This window comes from Nuphar pumila, chromosome 4 (assembly GCF_984573655.1).
Source record: "Nuphar pumila chromosome 4, dmNupPumi1.hap1.1, whole genome shotgun sequence".
Classification (NCBI taxonomy): domain Eukaryota; kingdom Viridiplantae; phylum Streptophyta; class Magnoliopsida; order Nymphaeales; family Nymphaeaceae; genus Nuphar; species Nuphar pumila.
The window spans coordinates 120,071,644-120,086,448 of NC_143252.1; the positions used below are offsets into that span (position 1 = coordinate 120,071,644).

At 39.0% G+C, this 14,805-nt stretch overlaps 1 protein-coding gene across 1 annotated transcript; it reads right to left on the bottom strand.

Annotated features, from left to right (window-relative positions):
• Positions 1–1,165: 1,165 nt before the first annotated feature.
• LOC149840818 (NDR1/HIN1-like protein 13) lies at positions 1,166–2,322 on the bottom strand. The gene has a single exon (XM_090004555.1). It carries the CDS (start codon positions 2,215–2,217, stop codon positions 1,441–1,443), a length of 777 nt encoding a protein of 258 aa, XP_089860681.1. The 5' UTR covers positions 2,218–2,322; the 3' UTR covers positions 1,166–1,440.
• Positions 2,323–14,805: the final 12,483 nt, after the last annotated feature.

Below are 14,805 nucleotides of genomic sequence, written 5' to 3' on the forward strand. Positions count from 1 at the left end.
CCAGAAGAGAACTAAAAACAATTATAGAATGACCATGAGGCTGAACATCGATTATGGTAGCTTCTAAATTCTGTTAACCACTGTGCACTGGCCTAGACGCTTGGTTGTCGTCATGAAGGGTCCTCACCGACAAATTTTGCATACATATAGTTGGTCAAAGAGTACAGAGATCATAAAAGCACGCAGCACCTCTTGTATGGTCATATAGCTGGCTCAATTAACTCGAACTTAATAGTTTTATGATCGACTAAGATTGATTAAATTACCGCACAATTTATTAAAAAGAAAAGAGAAAACATTCATGAATTGAAAGATCCAGCGCAATCAGTTGTCAGAATCGATGTTTTATCAAAATTGTTCATTTGAATAAACTGACGCTTCCAAAAGATCGAAGTTGTTGAATATGACGGAACTATATAATATCACCAGCTTGTGCAACAAGTAGTGATGATTGTCCCACTTGGTGATATGAATAATAGCAGGATCATCCTAAAAACTTAACAGGCCAAACTCGTGAAACGGTACGTACTCTCCATGCCCCCCCTCGCTGCTTGATTCACAGATTCAACCAAAGCACGAGTCAACTCCTATTATTATCACACCTCTAGTTGATTCATGGCGTGTTCTTTGGCCGAATATTTCCAGGTCTGGATATGGTTGCCGGAAACCTATCTAGAGCAAAATCCAGGACGACGTCTGCTTATCCCAAAGGAACTTGTGTCTTCTTCTCTATAATGCTACATAACCCATATTTTAATTATATGTTTCATGACACTAACCAAAGCGAAGCAGGTTTATTTGGAGTTGCAACTGCGAAATTTCAGGATTTGTAACAAGCACATCAAACAGGCCCTAAATTGAAAAAAGAAGGAAAACAGCTTGGACTCCTTTCTGTTTTCAAGGTTCAACTAGACCAAGTATACTCAGGGTTCATAGTTAGGTCATAAAAAGGTTTTTAGACCATAGTTAAGAATTGCGCTGATTATATCCACAAATGGCACATTTGAAATTAATTAAATTGCTCTTTAACTACCTGAACAACTCAAAATAATCAAAAGAAAAATCATCCACAGTCACTCGATTATAAAACACTAATTACGTTCTCATCCAAAATAAGAGAAAAAAAAACAACAACCAATATTAATAATTAACAACAAATCCAATGTAAACCGAAAAATACATATTCATATTCCATAAATACACATCCCATTTGCCTAAACCCTAACGCACATCAACAAATTCGCATATACCATATAACAACCCATAATTCAAGAAAAAAAAAGGGGAAATCACAATTTTTTTCTTTTTTAACAATCAGCTGAATCCATAAAAAAAGAAAACAAGAATTCACAGACGCATCATGTCAAATAAGATTAAGGCGAAAAGCAAAACAACAAAACAAAAAAAAAAAGGAAGAAGAAAAATAAAAGCCCTAAAAAATCATAATTCCCATCTGAGCACCTTGATCCGGATCTTGATCGCGCATTTTCCATTGGAGAGGGAAGAGGGAGAGGAGACCTTCGCCTTGCCGACACCGAGGGAGAAGCCGTCGCAGAAGATCCTGATCCTCAACCTGCCGCTCCGCAACGCCCCAAGCCTGGCCCTCACCTTCGTCTCCATCTGGATCGCCAACGGCACGCTATTCTTTTTCAGATCCGCCGCCAGCTTGGCCGCCCCGGACGAGTCAATCGTCTCGCCCTTTGTCGATACGGTCGCCGACACAGTCGTCGTGTTCTTCGCGGCGTGCGCAAAACCCGGGAACGACCCAGATCCGAGGGAGACCCCGCCCGAGTAGGTCGACACCGAGACGTCGTCGTAGAAGAACTCGACCTTCTTGTTGGGGTTTCGGGCATCAACGGAAACGGAGATGAGAGAGTTGAGGTGCGAACCTCCGGTGACGTTGAGGGTGGAGATCTGGAGGGCCGATACGGAGAAGTCCGGCCGCTGCGGGCGGAAGAGAACCCACACAACCGCGCCGGCGACAGCGAGGGCCAGGAGGAGAAAGAGCACGACGATGCAGGTCCAGATGAAGCAGAGGCAGCAGCACCGCCGCTTCGAGCGGCGCCGATTGGGTTGCGGTCGGTACGCCGGCCGAGTCGCGCTGTAGAGCTGAGACTTCGTGTAGGTGGCGCCGCCAGCGCCTCCGGCGGCAGTGGACACTCCGCCTGCAGGAGCGGCTCCAGCCGGTCGGGACGCTGGGTAAACCCGATCATTCATCGCTAGATCGATCCAAATATCCCGACTTTGACGCGCGGAAGGCGGTAGGGCGCTTGTTGGGGATCCAGAAAATCGCAGGGGAAATTCTCACTGGCTGAGTGTGGTAGGGAGAGAAGGGGATGGGGAATTTGTAAAGGAGAGATTGAGTGGTCTCGGTTTATCGACAGCCACTACGCAACCAACGTGGATGCTTCTGTTTTACCTACACTAAAAATTAAATAAAATGTCTAAAAAATTAATTAATGAATGAATTAGCTAATAAATAAATAGAAAGAATTGCGGGGATGAGAACGGAAAGAATAAAAGATTATGGGTCGACAGGGCAAAACATTCGGTGCTCTCGAATGTACCATACTCTTTAGAAGTAACTCGCACGTACGAACTTTACATGAACAAACTGACAATACAGATGTCATCAGCATGGTTCATTTATTATGAACCATGCACTGTAACCAGTGATTTGGACATAAAGAGACACGATTTTTTAAATCATATAAAACTTTGGGTTTTTTGGGTTAAAATTTGGTGCTATTGAAGGCACTGAACTATTGTATAAATCACTTTATTATGTTTTTTAGATTTTTTTTTTATAAAACAGTACAAGATTTGTTTTGTGAAAAATGAGTTTTGAATCATGGCGTTTTCAAATATTAGGTAATTTTGTTTAGGGTAAACTGTCTCCTACGCTGTTTTCAAATATTACGGGGGCAAAAAGACGCAGAGTAGTTCAAAATCGACGTTTATCCTAATCCTAATCTTTTTTGGTTTATTCTACTCGGAAATTTAAACTTGAGAAAGGAATATTAATGGGAGTGTTGATGGGTTCGAAATTCTATGAGTGGTTGTGCGCAAGGTTTTAAAACCTGGTGACTCACCAGTCGGCAGCTCGTGCTTGAGTGATTCGGGACTTGGATGGGTCATGTTAAATTTATATTATATATATATAATATGTTTTATAATATTTTAATGTATAATTATATTTTTTATATGTAATATATACAATATATATAATTATATATATTATATGTATGCATGACTCGATCGAGTCATGCTAAAACTTGGCTGACTCGGCCATGACTCAGCTGAGTCAACCCATGACTGGGCTGAGTTTTGTACATGGACGAATTGTATTGGTTTTTGACCGAGTACTTGAATGATTCTAGTTGTTCTTACCCTTGGCCGTTGATTTTAAAATATCATGATTTTACGGTGGTTGAAAATATCATGTTAGTAAGACAAAATTAATGTGTTTATTTAGAAAGACTAGCTGGGGGTTAGGCAGAGTCCACCAGTTACACAACATACCATCGGGTTTTGAACTTGCAGCGTCCCAACACATGGTGACGTGCAGCTCCTACCTACTACCTAGGGGTGGCAATCGGGTCGAGTTGGCGGGTTGGCGTGTCAGCATACCTCAACCCGAACCCGACCCATTTATTAAACGGGTCGGCTGTGGCAAACACGAACCCGACCTGTTTAATAAACGGGTAACCCGACACGACCCGCCAACCCATTTAATAAATGGGTTGGGTCGGGTAAACGGGTTTTCAGGTTCTCGGGTCAGGTTGGCGGGTCGGGTTGGCGGGTTGACGGATCGGGTTGGCAGGTAGGCAGGTTGGCGGGTCGGGTTGGCGGGTTGACGGGTCGGGCAGACGGGTTGGCGGGTTGACCCACCCGCCTAACCCGTTTATTAAACGGGTCAGCCGGGTTGGCATACCCCCAACCCGAACCCGACCTGTTTAATAAACGGGTTACGCAGGTCGACCCGTTTATTAAATGGGTTGGCTTAAGCCCAACCCGAACCCGCCTAAGAGGCGGGTTGGCGGGTCGTGTCAGAAATTGCCACCCCTACTCCTACCAAACAAGCGGAGGCCCCGTTGGTTAAGACAAAATTAATGTGATAACACATATTTTGGCATATTTTTATAATAACGGTGGCATGCTTGTAAATATTTCAGGACCGTTCATGGGGCCGAAAGTGGTAAGTGATATTAAATGCCGTGATAATTTATTACCGTTAGCGGTCAGTAAAGCGAGGCGGTGTATGATTCATTTTTTTTCCTTTTCTTTATGGGTTTGAGTATTGATGTCGAAATTCAAACTACAGTTCCCTTTGAATTTAGAAAAAAAAAATTTGTTGTTAGGTTCTCCAGAACAAAGCTAAAGAAAAATGTTATGTGGCCTCATGAACGTTCGTAGAATCAAAATATAGTAACTCTCAAGAAGATTGGTAATCACGGGTGATTCAATATTGTAAATTTTTTATTTATTTATTTCTTGACTTACTCTTTTAATTTTGAGGTGACATTGAAGGTTAAAGGGCATTTTAGTCATCAAACGAGAAACTAAGTCTCATGCTTGGCAGCTTGTATTGATGGGATTCGGATGTTGTGGCCCACACGGATCAAAGACAACCATTTATCAGATGGAGTTGATACGCCTTACAGCTCGAAAGGTAAAGTTCAAAACCGAAGATTGTATGATGAGAAACAGTTCGGACTTGGGGTTGACATATGACTGGGGTTTAATTTGGATTCCAGTAAGAGAAATCGAATGAGAATTGGACTCGTACTTGGTTTTAGAATTCTAAGATCCGAGTTCCAACTTGAATCTGTGTTTAACAAAAAGCCTCGCAACCCAGGTATCTGACCAGGGTATGGATCCGGCTTTCGTGTAAACGAGTGCGTGTCCATGGTGACATGACCAGATACGACTGAACAAGTTGACAACCACTATTAGTTAACATTTTTTATATTTTAAAAATGAATTCTAAAAATATATTCTTGAGTATTAAAGTATGTTTATCAACTCTTAAAAAATTTAGAAATTTTGTGTCCTTGTTCTCCGTTTTTTTCAGAAAATTTTCGAACTTGAGGTTGCGTGTCTGCTTATACCCTTATGTAATCGTGACATAGGAGTAAAGTGCGCCCAGCTGTTCTTGTACTAAAGTCTAAGACCCAAACCAAATGACCAAAACACCCCGTTTCTCCTTTCTTTCGGTGTCCTTCCACGTGGCTGGTGAGTTGGCGCCCCGGCTCCGGCGTTTCGTAAGTGGGGTCCAGCCGGGCGTGGAAAATGAAAGGCAAGGAAGGAGGGTATTTTAGGCATTGTAGGAAAAGCCGCTGCCCTCATAAGCACCACCGACACTTTGCGGGGTTGCGTGGTTTGGCTTTGGCAACAATGCCTGTGGGACCCACCTCAGTTGCCATACCCACGTGGGAAAAGGAAAAGTCTAAACCTGCGGCGAAACGTGTCGCGACACGTGGGTTATTTTATCGTCGGGAAATACACAACGGAGACCAACTGGCCCGCTTGTTTGGTAGGAGAGGCTAGTACACGTCGCTTTGTGTCGGAACGTTGCAAGTTCAAATCCCAATGGTATCGTTCTATAATTGATAAGGTCGGACTAACCCCTGCTTGCCTCTCAAAAAAGTAAGATGCACACAATAGGGTTGCGCCCTGGCATGATCGACCACCATTCCCATCAATGCCATATTGGAATTTTGACACAGCAATCAGGCTACGCCCTGCAGTGGCAGAAACCTGCTGCCAACGGAAGGAATTGGATCCTGTGTAGGGATGGCAGTGGACCGGGGTGGGGAGTGGGACAAAGTCTCTACCCCTGCCCCGTTTCAAAATCTGAACCTTCATCCCCCGCCTCCATTCCCGCATGGGGGTGGATTTCAACCTCCATCCCCGCATCCATCCCCGTTTCATGTCCTCCATCCCTAGTCCAAACAGAGGCAAGGCGGGCGGTGCCTCATTTTCCCTTAGTCTATAGTCATCCCTTAAAGGATTGGGGACAGGGGAGGGGAAAAGCTTAAGTCCATCTCTGCCTCCATCCCCACACGTAGATAGATTTTAACCTTCATCCCCGCATCCATCTCCGTTTCATGCCCTTCATCCCAGGTCCAAATGGGGCGAGGTAGGGTGGAGCCCCGTTGTCCTCGGGTCCAATGCCATCCTTAATCCTGTGGGTGCTCAGCCAGCCTAACAAACAGAATGGGTTTGAGCAGGCCTGTTTTCTAACCCAAACCCGTTTTACCTATATCATGACCTGCGTAGCTAAAAATTCGGAGAGGTTCATGCTAGAGGCACCTCAAGGATGTTGTTCATTTTAAAATTCAATGACACCCATCAAAAGATTCAAAACAGTCAACACGCTCATTGTGAGCCGTTCATTTTTGAAGCGCAATCGACATCATAAAAAACAGTGAAATCTCATTTGTACAGGTTTTAGATGTCATTTATCTTGATCGACGGCATCCACAATTGCTCTAACGGCTCCGTCAGAACACAATGATCTCAAAAAATCGAATAGAGCAGTGTGAATTGAATGACATCGGATCTTGGATTTGAATCCAATGTGGTCATAAGGTCTCACAGATACAACCCAAGAGCCACAACTGGTCGGTAGACTCAGTAATTGCATTTAAGAGTTACGGGAGGTTATAACAACCACATTCATTGGTAGGTTACCATAACTTATTGGATACCCAAACATCGGGGTATCCAAGAGGTCAGTTAGGTCATAAACAACTACCTAGGAGAGGCTAATTTCCCAGCCTCCTGCTCTCATGAATGAGATATTGATCACTGGATCGAAGTTGAAGCAGGTTGTTTTCCTCTCTCGCATTCTTCACCTATCTCTAGTTCTTCACTTTTATTGTGTACACCTCGGTCCAAAACTCATCAGTGATATCAGAGCTTGGGCAACTATATCCGCAAGCGTCAAAGCACTATCGTTCATGAATTTCTATACCGACTTTAACTGACACTTTATCTCTAAGTGTCCCCTCAAGTCATCATAGGTATATATACTCGGTTCACCAAGATAGATTCACCTCACAAATCTATCTTACATAATAGTTCAAACCTCTTGGTTCTGACACTCGATACCTTGAGCCAAAACATATAAGGCTTTAAACATAAAATCGTGTCTCGTATCGAACAACAATCGCAATATCATACAAATTTATCTAAACATGTATGAAAAGCAATAAAGCAACATAAACTCAATTCTACTAAATTAAGCATACTTACAGTGCGATGGTCGATGCATATAAAGACTTGAACTACACTTCTAAAACAATGCTCTGATACCAAAACTTGCAACGCCCCAGAATCTCAGCTTGGAAAATCCTTTAGATTTTCAGGGTAATTTTTTTTTGAAATGCATTGCGCAAAGCGGAAAAAACAAAAAGGGAAAAATAAGTGAAAACTTTGGGCGGGTTACAGAGGAAACAACAAGAATAAACATTTTATTAACCATATTTTACAAAATGATACAACATTTCCCTTTTTATAAAAACCAACTGCCAAGATTTTCGACGTTCTAGAAGTGTGGGTTCACTCCTCCGCCACACATCGAGCTCCATCGCACCACGAGAAGTCAAAACACCTGTAGCTCTATAAAACGGGGTCAGTACTCTTGCAAGTTGGTGAGAAATCAACCACAACAATCCATTTGTGCAAATCATAACATGATATGCATCTAATAACATAATTAACCAGAGCAATAACACAAGTGAATTTATCATGACAGAACATGTAAAATATTACAATCAATGCATATATACAAGTGAATATATATGTGCATCATGGTAAGACAATTAACATAATTGAAGTGATTAAATAAGTGTAACTGCAATAAGTAGAGAATAATGCCAAGAAATAAACAACAATGTCAACCACTAACATACTTAGGCAGTAACATCAATTATCTAGCAAGTGAGTAAGAAAGATACAGCTCTAGCATTATGATAAAAGATAAGCAGTACGATCATGATCAATCAACTAACATGATTGACATTAGAATTCAACAATGAATATTTCATTAATTATCTAACCAAAGGAAGACCTCTCTAAAATTATATCACATGAGATATTCATAAGAAAGAAAGTACGGGTAACTGCACATTTCTGACATAAGTGAGCTCAACTCACAAGGTGGGTCTATTGCCCACACTAACTCGCCATGGAGTTTTTAGCATTCCACAAAGTCTCACTGACAAATACACCCTTACAAGGGGCCTCAAGTCCCCTTTATACTTATGGGATAAATCAAGTGCCAAAGGTGAATCGTGTGATCTATGCAAACATACACGAAACATAATCAAATATTTATTAAAGGCTAGGACACTTAAATTATCAACATGATTTATGCAATTACTCTAAGTTTGGTGACATGATGTGCAAATGAAAGTACTCATTCATGTTATAACATTTATGTCGCATTGTTCTCATGTTGTGTGTAAGCATACATAAATTAATGCAATACGAGCAAGATATCGCATGTTAGCTAATCCCAATTTGACCATATTAAATGATAACAATCTTAATTAGGCCGTTTGAGTTCAGTGACTTGGTGTCTCAGCTGAGCAGCACCCATCTCTTCCCCAAAAGGAGAAAGATTTAAAACCAGTGAAAAGTAAATCATGACTTCTTATAACAGTAGAAAGATTAATATTTTTTAGATATTTAAACGAAGATTCAGCCCTGACTTTAAACATAAAAGTTGTAGAGTTATCTCTTAGCTTTCCACAGAATTAAACCAATCGAATTTTCATGAAGGGAGTTAGGAGAAATCTCAAAAATACAAAACACTATACAAAGCATTTTGGATTGAACAAGGACTAACAAAAATCTGAATGTTTTATATTTTGATAGAGGATTTGGGGGACGTTTCAGACTGAATCAAGAAATCTCTTCAACTAAAAAGTTGAAGGACTGTGTCTTGGATTTTTAAAATGTCCAAGAACAGTGAAATACGATCTATATCCAAGGAGATACAGTTGGTTTATCAGAGGTATCTCTGACAACTCTGGATTCAGAAAAAGCTAATGCATGCAAAAATAACATTTTTAACAGAGATTTTAGAAGACCATACAGACCGAATCAGACCAAACCTTTAACTATAAAGTTATAGGTCTATATCTGATCTTTTCATAATATCCAATAATACTAAAATCAGACATGTATCCAAAACGATAGAGTCGATTTATCAGAGGTATCTCTGACAACTCTGGATTCGGGAAAGAATCAATGCATGCAAAAATAACATTTTTAACAGAGCTTTTATAGGATGATTCAGACCGAATCAGACCAAACTTTTAATTACAAAGTTGGAGGTATGCGTCTGAGCTTTCCAAAATGTCCAAGAACACCAAAATGGGACATGTATCCAGAGCGATACAGTTGAATTATCAGAGGTGTCTTTGACAACTCTGGATTCGGGAAAGAATCAATGTATGCAAAAACAATATTTTTAACAGAGCTTTTCTAGGATAATGTAAACCGAATCAGACCAAACTTTCAGCTACAAAGTTAAAGGTCTGCGTCTGAGCTTTTCAGAATGTCTAAAAACACCAAAATCGGACATGTATCCAGAGCGATACAGTCGATTTATCAGAGATGTCTCTGACAACTCTGGATTCAGGAAAGAATCAATGCATTCAAAAATAATATTTTTAACATAGCTTTTATAAGATGATTCAAATCGAATCAGACCAAATTTTTAACTACAAAGTTGGAGGTCTATGTCTGAGCTTTCCAGAATGTCTAAGAACACCAAAATCAGACATGTATCCAGAGCAATACAATCAATTTATTAGAGGTATCTCTGACAACTCTGGATTCGGGAAAGCATCAATGCATGCAAAAACCACATTTTTGATGGAGATTTTATAAAACTTTGCATTCTGAATATGGAAAAGTCTTTAACTATAAAGTTATAGGACTGAGTCTGGGCTTTCCAGAATGTCCAAGAACACTAAAATCCGACCAGCATCTAGGGAGATACGATCGAATCTTCAAAGGTATTTTTGACAACTCTAGATTCGAGAAACTCGTTTTGACAAATACATACATTTTTTTTGAAACATAAGTGTGTGCATGTGACGTATCTCACAAAAGTGTTGTAAACTAAATATAAGGAACAACACACAAATTTAATACACATGCAACTCACACCCATGCATTTGAGAAATCCGATTTCATGAAGAAAGAAGATACAAATGGACAATGAAAGAAATCTCACCTTCAATGACTTCCAGAATGATGGAGGGGATCTTTTCTTGCTTGGGTGTGTAGGATGAAGTCCCACATGGTACTTAACCCTACACACTAGCAAAGTGGAAAGAAAGAAGGTTGGCTATGGTGGGAGCCCCACAATTTTGGGAGAGAGAGAGAGAGGGGAGAGAGGAGGGAGAGAGAAAGAAGAGGAGAGAATGACTTTCTCTCTCTCTTCTCAAAGGTTAAATATGCTAGGGTTTTATTGAATGACTGAGATTAAAAGATAGAAATGAATGGCTAGGATGTATGTCACACCCTTCTAGGTGATGACATACTTGTAATACTTTAGTTCTACTTTTCCAGCACCAATAGGCTTATTTTATTTGAATTCTCTAAAAAGTCTTTCAAGAATGCCATTAATTGAGGTCTATTATGCCCTCTTGCCTTTAAAATTTTTCAAGAAGTGTCCCATGGCTGGAACCAATCAGAATCATTTCTGAGAAAAGTCTTTCCTTAAATTACAAAATAGCCACTTCTTAACTTGGTCAACTTGACCAGTTGGTCTCCAGAGTTATCCATGTCCACCTATGGTCGACCATGGGCTAGGTCAACCCCCCTAGTTTGGTCTCAAACCTGACAAAAATTCAAATATAATTCGAATATTAAAATATATTCTAAATTATTATTTTTCATGAAAAAACATCTTCGGTATGACCCATACCTCTTTAAAATTTACATTCCTTATTAATTTACATAAAATAATGAGGTTTTAACATCGTTTAAATTTCTCGATTTGAGATCCGATCGATCTCATGCAATTTGGATAAAACTTAGGATTTTGATGACCGATGCATCGAAATATGCATGCATATGCATTTATTTCAATATGTATATAAACACTTGTCCACATTAGGGTTTCCGATATATATATATATATATATATATATATATATATATATATATATATATATATATATATATATATATATATATATATATATATATATATATATATATACACACACGAATGCACATACACACATATAAATGCATATACATATTTATGTACAAATACATAGATAATGACAACTATGAAATTTCATCTTCTATTGGATAATTTTTCTCAGAAAATTCGTGGGTCTTACATTCTACCCTCCTTAAAAAGGATTTCGTCCACAAAATCACAAACAAAATGGTCAGATCTCCTCTGACGGTGCCTAATCGGCAACAACTGAGTCTCTAGTAGACTTCCTCGGACAAAACTTAGCAATATGCCCCGGTTATCCACACTTGAAACACTTGCCATCATAGTGAGGGCAAGTTTCAAAAGAATGATCTTCGTTGCATCGTCGACACTTTCGTTGAGCATAAGATTGTTGTGATTGCTTTTGCTGGCAATTCTGATGTACTTTTTGACGTTTTCGCTCTCTATGAGCATGCTATAATCACATATTCAATTTTTTGACTGCCTGAGAACACATATGAGCATGTTATAATCACATATTCAGTTTTTTGACTACCTGAGAACACATATGAGCATGCCAAAATCACATATAGATTTTTTTTACTGCCTTAGAACATATATCATTCATGATATATTCACATATAAAGTTTTTTGCTTTGCCTGCCTTAGAGCACATATGAGCATGATAGAATCACATATAGAGTTTTTCTATCTGCCTTAGAACACATGTGAGCATGCTATAATCACATATTCAATTTTTTGACTGCCTTAGCACACATATGAGCATGATCGAATCACATATATAGTTTTTTGCCTGCCTTAGAGCACATATGAGCATGATAGAATCACATATAAAGTTTTTTTATTGCCTTAGAACACATATGAGCACATGATAAAATCACATATAGTGTGTAATTTATTTCATTATATTTTGTTTATCAATACTGACTGTTCTTTTCTTGTGTAGGCTGCTAGCGATAATCAGCGTAGCGGAGCTGAAGGGATAGATAAAGGCAATAAAGAAGAAGACGCACAAAATCTTGGCGATGATTAGAGAACTGTGTTGAAGTTCTATTTTTTTTTTGTTTCTTAAATGTAATTATTGAATTGTAGTTAATTGAACTTGTTAATTTTAAGGTGAAACGATAAATTATTGTAGATTCCTTTTATATGGAATTTTTTGTGTGGTTTGTTTTGTATTTACAGGAAATATAAATTGTACCGTTCTCGGTATTTAATTTTTAAATATTTTTTATTTAATTTTTTTTCGTGTTTGCGATGGAACCATCCGTCGCTATGCATATAAATCTAGCGACGGCTTAGCGACGGATGTAAATCCGTCGCCAAGCTGTGGTCGCCGTTTAGTATCGGCGGATTGACGACGAAATATATCGCTCGTTATTCTGTCGCAATTAGCTACGGACCTGACGACAAATTTATTCCGTCGCCAGTTAGCGTCGAAAAATTCGCGACGTAAGCATATTGTCGCCTAGTCATCGCTAATCCGTCGCTAAGCCTCTTAGCGACGGAATACCGACGGAATGTGGTCATCGCTAATCCACGACTTTGTTGTGGTGTGGGATGTTGCAGTGCAAACCTGTGCATACTCCTATGGCTATTCACACTCAATTAGGTAGTGCTTTTTTTTATGATGATGACTTCCTTGAGCCAAAAAAGTATCGCAACATTGTTGGAGCCTTGTAGTACTTGACATTTAATCACTCAGACTTTGCCTTTTTAGTGAATCAGGTATCATAGTTTATGCATGAATCCCAAGTGAAGCATATGGAGGTTGTGATGAGAATTCTTTGATACATTAAAGGTACTCTTTCATATTGCCTTGTATATGTTAGACCCGTTTCGATGAGCATCCAAGTCTCTATTAAATTCATTACATATTTCGATGTTGATTGGACTCATGATCCTCTTACGAGACGGTTTGTCACTGATTATGGGGTTTATATGGGTTCTCACTTAGTGTCTTGGGCTAGTAGGAAGCAAAAGACTATGTCTTGTTCAAGTACGAAAGCAGAATATCAATCTATGGAAGCATTTACTGTAAAAGTTACATGGATTAGACACATTACTGCATTAGCATATATTCAACTCATTATTGTATTGTGATAACCGAAGTGTAGTGGCTATCTCCACAAATCCAGTTCAGCATGACAAGATGAAACATGTAGAAATAGACCAACACTTTGTTAGAGAAAAAGTAGAGGCCAATGAAATTCAACCAGTGTTTATTAGAGGAGAGGACCAGGTGATTGATCTATTTACTAAAGCGCTTATTGTGCATCGTCATTGGCACTTGAAATCCAAACTATCCATGGTTCTTAACCATGCTTAGTTTGAGGGGGGGGGGGGGTGTTTATACTATACCAAGTTGGATCCAGATCAAAAACCAATTTTACTATATATATACACTTGTATTTATTTTCGTACTAAAGGAAAATATTGTTATCAATCATGACATCTTTTAATATAAAAGAAAGGACATCGCCCTAGGCTAGGTTTGAGACACCTATATAGTTTTCAAGGTTGTTTCTCTTCTCCTCTTTCTCTCCTATATGTTTATTGTGCCAGACACTACTTCCAAGGGGCACCATGCACCACAATTGACATTCTCGATGTCCTACTCTAGGATGGTTCTCACTCTAGTCTTAACTCCAAGTAGCCCTTTCTATCTTTGGCAGCTTTCATTTTGGTCCAAGTAACCCTTTTCCTAGGTTGACCCTTTTGAAAATCGAACTTGAGACATGGCGGTTGCTCTAATACCAATCGTTAGATGCCTAACCAATACAATAAAAGGCCCTAGGGTGATTAAGGTGTGTAAAGTCAAACCCTTAAACCACCAGGATCCTAACACTGTAAAATTCAATACATTATCAATAATCTAATTGGGTCAACATGTGTCGAATAAACAAGCAATGGCCATATGGTCACAATTACTTCTGACCTAGGTAGAAAACTACTATATCCCAAGCAAGAGAAATAGTGAGCGTAATTGCAGTAAGTCTTTCACTAGAGAATGAATGAAAAACTATTCTATAAAAATGTAAGGAACCCTTAGTCCATGAAAATATAAATATATAACTTTTTAATCAAAGTTTGTAGCACAAAAATCATGGACAATAAAGTGCCCTTTTGAAGAGAAAGGAAAAGATATTAAATTAGCCAAAGTAGATGCAATGAGAATTCAATGAGATTTTTCTATAATTTTTTGAAAAATAAGGATAAAATTTATGTCTCAAATTTGGGTTTGAATTTTAATTTGGGTTAAAATTTTAAATTGGATTTGATTAATTACAATTTGAATTTCAATTTGGTAACTTGCATTTCAATAATGGATCTTAGATATGGTAAGTAGGATCCATAGGGTGGGAAACCCAATGATGTGGGTCCTCTTGGATCTTGAAGTCCAAAATAGGAAGGACTCAACCAAGTCCAAGTCAATCCAATGGGGGGGACGTCCCCACCTACTTTCCTTTTCCACCTTCTTAGCTTAGTCAAACTACTTAATTTGTTTTCTTATTGTGTATGAATCTTAATTAGCTAAGATTCACAAATGGATATTTAATTTAGATAAAATTCAAATTTGATAAGACTAA